Raw genomic sequence first — 9,463 nt, 5'->3', positions numbered from 1 at the left:
TATTCTATTTCTCGTCCCATTTGGTAGTAAGCAAAGAACATTCAAAGAATTATAAAACTATGTCCTCACGACTCCCATAGACTGTTGTTAATTGTTTAAAACACGAACAGAAAATTTGGATCTTATGTGCTAAAGGTGTCCCGTCTCCCCCCGTCCTACTATAATATTTAAATATCTTGATCGTGTTTTAAACAATTAACAACAGTCTATGGGAGTCGTGAGGACATAGTTTTATAATTCTTTGAATGTTCTTTGCTTACTACCAAATGGGACGAGAAATAGAATAAAAAGGTGTCTCATCTTACCCCACCCCCTATTAACCAAATTTAACGAATGAACTTTTGCTAAAAATACAGTTCATTATGTAAGTGTACAACGAAACAAACTTCGTACATCCATAATCAAAGTTAATTTTCAAAAAACTCGGGGGTCTCATTAGGCTAAAAATCTGAATACACGCATCACATTTTGGTGGATCTTGAATAGGGAAAGCTCCCTTTTCAAAAATACTCACCGGGCCCCCCACCGGGCGTGTTTTAGTATGACTCGTAACACCGGGTCCTCACCGGGTCCCACCGGGCCCCACCGGGCCCCGCACCGGGCGTGTTTTAGTATATTTTTTTCCACCGGGCCCCGCCGGGCGTGTTTTAGTAGGACCGTTAAAAAATAATAATTATAAAAGTCGTTTGGAATACGTTTTTGTTGGTATTTTTACAATAAATAATGTCATTTAGTAACATTTTTTACTTTTAGGTAACGCTAGTGAGTTTTAGAATGTTTGGGAGTCGCAGTTCTTATGATTCGGATGATTTTAACAGCAAAAAAACGCAAAGTATTGCAGCAATTGCAACTGGATTAATTTTTGTCGTTCTTGGGGTTCCAATATGGTGGAACACGACCAAAGTTTACAGGGCAAATCTGCCGTTCACTGAAATAGCTGAATTAAATCAAGACGCTGGTTTAAAGGTCGGAATTAATGTTAATGTTGTTGTGGCTGACAATTGCGATTTTGAAGCAGTTAAGTCAAAATTGGAGGATTATTTTGGAAACTTTGGCGGATCTGTTTCAGCTAAGCCGATATTTGTGAAGTATAATGTAACTTACTCGCCAAAATCGGTGGATTTGGGGTTGGACGGGGAAGTGGCTGGTACTATAAGAGTTGCAGTAAGTTGTGGCAATTTTGACGATTTTAAAATAAATGTTGAAACAAATCGTGAAATTTCGGCTCAAATTGGAAGAAAGACTGAAAATTTAGACGAATTTGGAAAAATTTTGGTGGAAGTTTTAAAACAGGGGGTCGTGGGTGAAGAAATGTTGGAGGAAGTTGTCGCGAACATCCGCAAAGAAGGAGGAAGTGGGAGGAAAGATGAGGAGCTGATGAAGATGGTTCCTCCTAGCTCCGAGTTTGAAGTGATCTTTACTCTTCTATGTCCGGATGCAGAAAAGATGACTTGGGATGTAGAAAGGGCAATCTTGGAGCACATAACTCCGATCTTGGAGGAATTGAAACCGATCTTTCATTTCCACATCTCATCCCAAGTCCTCTACTCAACTAAACTTCGTGTTCGACCCAAAATAATGAAAAACTCGACGACTAATGAAGTGAAATACCATTACTTACAAGGCAATCAGCTTTCTAACATAATAAACTCAATAGAAAGTCGACTAGGTTCACATTTATCAACTTTTCCTACTCTCAACTTTGTCCTTTATTTGACAGATATTTCAAACAACCCCTTATATATACAGAAAGGTGACGGTTCGCCTTCGAAAAGTAACAACTTTCTTTTGCCCCGCTGGGGTGGCATGACAATATACAATCCTCAAGAAGGAGCTAGAGAGGTGGATTTAGATTCCGTAATGCCAACTTTTCTCACCAATCTACGAACACTTGTAGGATTGCGTAATAATTACCCAAACATTGACAAACGAGTGATTTTCAAGCCGCCCACGTGGCCGGGGATCACTGGGTGGGAAACGGATTATTTGCTGCGACTTCGGTCGGTTGAAAACGTCGCTACATCGACGAACACCCTTGGATCTCTAGAAAAACTTCTACACCAAATCGACAACATCATAATTAACGACGATGTCGCAGATTCCGTTTTCCAATCGGTCGCGGCAATCGTTGAAGCGAAACAAGCGATCTCGGTCGGAAATTTAACAAGAGCGATGTCATCTTCACGTGACGCATTTGTTTCATCACAATCAGCTTTCTTCCATCCATCGCTATTAGAGTTATTGTATTTTCCTGAGGATCAAAAGTTTGCGATTTATGTTCCGCTATTTTTGCCGATAAGTTTGCCTGTTCTTGTTTCTTTAGTATTTGTTTATAAACGATATAAAAACAAGGACAGTTGTGACAAATCAAAAGTAGAATAGTGACATCATTAATAGCAGTTGTTGTCCTGTTGATTTTGCTACCAGGCAATAACATAATGTGAGAAATTGCTCTTCTGGTAAAAATGTTCGTATTATTTCACCAATGAAAACATGCTCTGACAGTTTCTTAAACTAATGTTTTTTATCTGAAGAGTAATTTCCCATATACCAATCTTTTGTTCAAATTTTCTGTTGATTGCATGCAACATTAAGATGCAAGCACCACCATGGCACCACTAGTGGGCACTATAGAGCCAGATTTCATTGTTTTCTTCTCGTACTTTATTAATGATGCATTTTTTGCTACAGTGAATTTTTCGTGACTTTTTTTTCAAAATCGTGAAAATTTAATTCTTTTTTAGATTTTTAGAAAATTTTAAAATGGATTGTCCGTCGTGTAAAGTAGGACACCTGGTGGAGGATAGTGTCGGAGCGCAAATCACAATGGTGCGTTGCTTTTGTAATGTTTGTGTTAAAATGAAAACATATTTTTGTTTCATTATATAATATATATATATTACTTATATGTTTGTTAAATGTTAAAAACACAACCAGGAAATATGGGATATTATGCGCTAACGGTATCCATCTTGCCCCACAATACTACTGTATAATACTTCTGCAAAGATATAAAATTATGCCAATACATAACTAGTATATTTGAATTAATGTTGCATTATGATGTAATACTACCCATTATCCCAGGTTTGTGATGAGTGCGGTGCGATGCAAGAGGGCATGGGGCAATTTACGAGGGAAGAAGGGGGTTATGTGGGGCCAACTATGTCGTTTGAGAATAAATATAAAAGAGATGTTGGCGCTTCACGTGAAAAGTAAGTGCTAATTATAATATGCACAGCATAGGCGGATCTAGGATTATTCTGACGGGGGTGTTCGCAAGAAAATGTTTAACTAATAGTTGCAAAGCGCCGTATTAATATGTGCGTAAATCAACCCGTAAGTTTTAATTCACCACTTGCATTTGCCCGCGGTAGCAACATTAATCTATGCTACGCGTAATAAAGTCATTATTTACGCAGGATTTACTCAGACAAGCAGAATGTTTGTTACGTCATAGTAGGGATTCACACGTTGATTATTTACGTCATAATACCGACTTTCCTATTCAAATTTGCCGCACAGGAACTTTTAACAAACGTTCGTTGTTTCACGTTCATATTAATTGCCACGATATTTTGTTACATCACTTATAGTTACAACACCGGTTAGGCAGACTTAAAACATAATACGATACGTATATTTCTGGAAAGCCTGTTATTATTTTTTGCTAACGCGAGTTTGGTTTACCCTCTCTATTACTGCATAAGAATTCAGTTAAACAAACAATATTACTGCAGTACTGCTAAACAGACAATGTTTTATCCCTGCATTGCATTCTAAACGATTTAGGCCGTAAAAATCAACTTAAATCTGTTCCAGAAGCATTGCTTCTTTATATTTACGATGTTTTCCTCAGCCAAGCAGTGTATTTGTTACGAAATAGTAAGGATTCACACGTGTATTCATTGCATCATAATAACGATTGTTTGACCTGGCAATTGATTACGACATAATAGCAATTCACACGTCGATTGTTTGCGTCATAATAGGGACTCACACGTTCATTATTTAGCTTGCAGGTGCTTAAAACATGTTGAATGTATGCTTTTTCATGTTTGCCATTAAGTAAAGGATTGTCTCGTTTACGATGAATACTTTCTACGAACGTAAACGCAACAAGCATGTGAATTAAATGTGTGTTTAGATAAAGTTTGGTGGCCACTGGCCAGACCGATTTCGCCACTATAGATTCAAGCTTTAATTTTGGTTATAACAGCAGGTAATCGCAGATTTACCGTTCCTGTAGTGGTAATCCTTTAGCTGGTGGTCACTGGCCACCTAAAATTTTGGTTTCGAAATGTTCCTTAGGTCTTACTGATACCTGCTGTCTAATTTTTTTTTGAAAAAACTCGTGCTTTCGTGTCGAAAATTAACATTTAAAATGCTCGAAATCGAGCTGCGTTACCGTATTTTCCACACGAGCCGTCATGAATTAAACAAAGGTTAGATTATTACATCATAGAATGCGTATTGTTACGTTTAATTTCTACGTTACAGATAACGTAATTTGTTAGGGGTTAGTGGTTGGGAGTTGGGGGTTAGGGCATGGGGTTAAGGTTTTCACTAGCATAGAACAGTGCGAAAAAACAAGGCTATAACGTCCCGTAACGTGCGTAATGTAACACTGTTGTGACGTAACATACCGCGATTGTGACGTAATAAATCGTTAACCTTACGCAAGTCAGACGAATTACGGTGACGAGGCATGTTTTAGCGCATTTTTAAAGTTAATTTTCGACACGAACGCCCGACTTTTTCGCCAAAAAAAAAGAGAGCAGGTATGAGTGAGGCCTATAGAACATTTTGAAACCAAAATTTCAGGTGGCTACCAGCTAAAGGATTACCTCCTGTAGTTTGGCTCGCCAGACGAGTGATCTTTTCGTTAGCATGTAGATATGCATACGATAATATAGATAACGATTGCAACAAGTTGCGCAATCAGTAACAGAGATTTAAGCAGTATTGTAGTTGATTTTGAGTCACGGAATTTTGATTTTAATTAACTACAAACGATCGTTACTTTAACGCGCGCCGTTTTCCGTTTAGAGCAACGTAACGAAAATATGTATAAAATATCTAAGGGGGGTGTTCAAACACCAAACACCCCCCTCTAGATCCGCCACTGATGCACAGTGTTTATTACAAAATCTGGGGTGACACTGTAAAAATACAGTTACACTCATAGTTATCAAACATAGGGAACCTCATTGATTAATGTGGTGAATGCAATATACTTTGGCTCTGCTTGTTTTTATTTTATTCCCATAACGACGTGGAATCTCCTGGTTTTGATGTACAGACAGAACTAGTTACCACAGTGGTATTTGAACCCGGGATACTTCCCAATAATTTTGCTTTCATATTTAAACAGGAAGAGGAAAGTATATTTAAAGAAATATTACAAAGAAGTGAAAGACTGTATGACACACTTTGTACCGGGGAAACGATCGCTACATGAAACTGCTGCCGTCTTCTTTGAGTTATCGTCAACAGAGCAGTCGCATCACAAACGTAAAATGCATATCGCAGGTTCGCGTGTGTTGGCTCCTATGTTGATATTTTAAACTGAAACTTGCATTTTATTAAATAATGCATTTAGAGTGTGATTACTTGGAAAATGTAATGTCTTGGGCAAGACATTGCTCCAACCCAGTGGTCAATGGGTTGTCTAAGTTGTCAGCCATATATTAAAATAATCACGTGGTAACTTGTAAGCTGGCACGAGGTGTATGGAACAGAACACCCATGTTATAATGACTGTCGTTGCCAGGTCATGCAAAGATAAGTTACATTCTTGTATTTATGTTAACATAGAAATCTTTATTTTCAGCTTCTTGTGTATTTCTCACTTTACGAGCGAATAATTGCAACGTCACAATTGATGAAATATGCCAAGTCATCGGTGTGACCGTCATTGGGGTGTCCAAATCACTGAGAGCAGTAAACTGATATGTTTAAGTTGTGTTGTGTAAAGTAGTAGAATTAAGTGATGCAGTTTAGAAGTATACACTAATTCTTTATATTAAATGTTTACTAAAAACTGTGGTCACTAATGTGTTGTAGCACCCTGGGTGTTGAGATAATAACTATGGCCTAAATCTCAAGTCCCATGTCATCACTGTAAAACCTCACCCATAGAACACAAAGACTGAGTAGACTTGGTGAAACATCTGCTACAGTATAATGAGTCTATACTTAATAATTGTAACCTTGTTATTTAAAATTAAGATTTTTTTATACCATATACCAAAACTGTTGGCATCATCAGTGCTTGTAAAACACTGAGTAGACTTGGTGAAACATCTGCTATAGTATAATGTGTCTATACTCGAGAATTATAACTTTGATATTCATTACTGACTGACTTAAGAAAACATTCATCAATATCCGCTAGGACCGCTACATTATAATAAATTAATATAATATCGTAACACTTCCACAGACTTGCAAAGCTACAGGGCAAGACGTGACTATTTACAACATTAAACAGATGGACGGAAAGATTGAACAAATTCCTGAAATGAAAAACCAGTGAGTTGTTTCTTTGTTTGTTTGTTTGTATTGAATGCATGAATGAATAAATGTAACTTACTTTATCCTTGTGTGGCTGGTAAACGACAATCATTATAAAACGGTTGTTTTGTTTCATACACCTCGTGCCAGCGTTCGAGTTACCATGTATGTTACTTTGTGGGTGAATATTTTTTTCATATTTTTATTATGCATCAGATGTTAATCAAAACTGACATTGTTAAAATTAGACTTGTATATTAATGTGGTGAATGCGATATACTTTGGCTCTGCTTGTTTGTATAGACACCTAACAACAGGGTAAAATCTGGGGGGACATTGTTAAAATACAGTTACACTCATAGTTGTCAAACATAAGGACCTTCATTGATTAATGTGGTGAATGCAATATACTTTGGTTCTGCTTGTTTGTATAGACACCTAACAGCAGGGTAAAATCTGTTTTATGCATAAAACTGTAGTGCTAAACCTAAACCCACCAGCCACTCCTAATGTTACACGAATAATGGGGTTTATTATGACATCACTAATCTTATGACATCATAATACAGACCAGAGTTGGTGAAAAAGGCGAAAGAAATAATTGAAGTTCTCGAATTGATGTTTATAACTACGGGGAGAAAGAGAAACAATATTGCGTTTATTGCGTCATTTCTTGCTATTGTTGCGCAACAATCAAAGTGAGTGATTATGAACATAAAAGTTACAATTATTAAGTATAGACTCATTATATTATAGCAGATGTTTCACCAAGTCTACTCAGTCTTTTACAAGCACTGATAATGCCATTGGTGTGGCACGCCATGGGTCCTGGGATTTAGGCCAGTGTTTGCTCATTACCCCAACACCCAGGGTGCTACAACCCATTAGTGATTACTGGGTCTTGCCCAAGGACACCGGTCCATCAACATCGAGCATTGAACCCGGTATCATTCGGACATAGCATTTATTAATACTTACAAGCACTGATAATGCCTACATACCCAACCCTCCTACAGGCAGAAGCGATGCATTACCCTGGAAACCTTTTGCAAACGAAATGACTTTCGATACGAAAGAATCGAGAAACTCGTGAAAATTTGTAAAGATAGAATACTGGAGTTGAAAAGCAGGTAAATATATCTGGCATCACTAAAACTGAATATGTCTGGCAACACAAGTTCAATCATGTTTTGCAGTTTTGTTTTTTGTAAATAGTTTATTTAGTTATAGTTAGTTAGGGACATCAGTGCCAAACATAGGTGGGGGACCACTTCGGATTCTACACTGCATTAGTCAGTAAACATTACAACCAATCAGTTATATTTGTTTCACAGGATTGTGTGTATAACTATTACACTTCCCTGTGTTTAAAAGTTTTTGGTTTATAATTGTGACCTTTTTTTCAGATTACCATGGAACAAAAATGCACCGGAGAGAAAAGTTAGCTACCATTGTTACATTAATGACATCATAAAGCATAAACATGTCTTCTCATTGTTACAAGACAATTACGGTTTGTTGAAACATTGTTTTATTTCTTAGTCATAGTAAGATTATGCTGTTATTGTTGTTCATATTGACTGTTATACATAAACAAGGGACATGTAAGCATAATCGTATTCCATATGTTTCCTTGTGCAAGACACTTAACAACAATTGCTTCAACCCAGTGGTCACTGACTATTATTAGCTTACATAAAAACAATTACCCACAAAGTTAAATAACGCCATACAAGGATAAAATAGTTATATTCAAAATTTCAAAATACACCCTATGTGCACCCACTATCCACTTCCCAAATAAATAAGTATGGTTGATTTATTTTGTGTTTAATAACAACATCGCTTTATAATTTGTAATGTAAGCACTCTTATGACATCATCATCATCTACGAAAATCATCACTTATGACATCATAACATATGACATCATTACCAGATTCTAAACAAGAGGACCTAACATTCCTCCCGCCTCGTTACTTGCGACACACCCCGATGCGATACGTTGCTCCCAAGAGGAGTTATGATCATGTTTCTACATCCGAAGTCATCAGTGAGAACGAGATCCCCGAGTCCGAGATGAAAGATTACATCCGGACTCCTGAGGAGGTCGCCGAAGTCAAGAAGATTGAAGGATTCCTGGTGAAGAAGGATGAGTTCGAGAAGCGGAAGTCGAAACCTAAGAAAAGGAGATTTGTGATCAAGTATTAAAAGGAATGTCAAACCACTACACTGTGTTGTATGCTATGCTGCTGGGCATATTATTAATTCTAAAGGAGCAATTTTAGGATAATGGGCCAACTCAGGCCAAAATCCTAGGTCACATGAAGTGCCTCACTGTGGGGTCTGACCCATATAGAATAGACCATTACATTAACTGCATTCGTTTAGTCATTACATTTATTTTTTCAGTTATTAGATTCTTCTTATTCATTTGTTATATACACTACATTTATTCAGTACATAGTTTAGGAATTACTGGACAATTCAATCCATTTACAAAAAGTCACCCATAATGTTTATAACCACCTGCCGAGGGTATGCTATACTTCTTGATGTGCTTTGCAAACGTTGCTCAAATTATGTTCTTTAATTTTACCTGCCAGCTGTTTAAGTGATTTTGTTTCTACCCTTTGTTGACTACTGTGACATCACAATATACGGCTTCATTTCTTTGTGACATCGTAGTGAACTTTTTAACTAAGTATTCTAAAATAGGAAGTCACAAATTCCAAACTACGCGGTTTCTGGATCTTTGAACGCTCGGTTATAGTTTCATGTATATGGACTTATAGGGGATCGTTAGCGCTAACTTCCTGTATTTCTTGTTGCAGTTTCCTGTAAGCACATACTGCCTTGTTAGACACTAAGTTTGAGTTTAGGGTATGGAATGTTGCATTAGTAAATATTATGTGAACGTCTGTTTTAAATGCTATGTTGAAATATGC

General features: G+C 37.1%; 2 protein-coding genes across 2 annotated transcripts; both read left to right on the top strand.

The window, feature by feature from the left end:
• Window positions 1-723: 723 nt before the first annotated feature.
• LOC149736152 (GPI-anchor transamidase component PIGS-like) lies at window positions 724-2,745 on the top strand. Its single transcript, XM_089878754.1, has one exon. It carries the CDS (start codon window positions 775-777, stop codon window positions 2,380-2,382), a length of 1,608 nt encoding a protein of 535 aa, XP_089734880.1. The 5' UTR covers window positions 724-774; the 3' UTR covers window positions 2,383-2,745.
• Window positions 2,699-9,195, top strand: LOC149736151 (transcription factor IIIB 50 kDa subunit-like). The gene is made up of 9 exons (XM_089878757.1): window positions 2,699-2,829; window positions 3,088-3,215; window positions 5,375-5,532; window positions 5,834-5,943; window positions 6,446-6,534; window positions 7,086-7,214; window positions 7,533-7,646; window positions 7,923-8,029; window positions 8,455-9,195. Exons 1-9 carry the CDS (start codon window positions 2,764-2,766, stop codon window positions 8,724-8,726), a joined length of 1,173 nt encoding a protein of 390 aa, XP_089734883.1. The 5' UTR covers window positions 2,699-2,763; the 3' UTR covers window positions 8,727-9,195.
• Window positions 9,196-9,463: the final 268 nt, after the last annotated feature.

The sequence above is a fragment of the Ciona robusta genome, chromosome 5 (genome assembly GCF_009617815.1).
Source record: "Ciona robusta chromosome 5, ASM961781v2".
Lineage (NCBI taxonomy): Eukaryota > Metazoa > Chordata > Ascidiacea > Phlebobranchia > Cionidae > Ciona > Ciona robusta.
The sequence above is the reverse complement of the archived record's forward strand: the minus strand, read 5'-3'. Positions and strand labels throughout refer to the sequence as shown.

Coding starts and splice junctions, on each gene's coding strand:
- LOC149736152 (XM_089878754.1), top strand. CDS start 775: ATGTTTGGGAGTCGCAGTTCTTATGATTCGGATGATTTTAACAGCAAA.
- LOC149736151 (XM_089878757.1), top strand. CDS start 2,764: ATGGATTGTCCGTCGTGTAAAGTAGGACACCTGGTGGAGGATAGTGTC. Junction 5,944..6,445: donor TGTCCAAATCACTGAGAGCA/GTAAACTGATAT, acceptor ACACTTCCACAG/ACTTGCAAAGCTACAGGGCA. Junction 8,030..8,454: donor ATTGTTACAAGACAATTACG/GTTTGTTGAAAC, acceptor CATCATTACCAG/ATTCTAAACAAGAGGACCTA.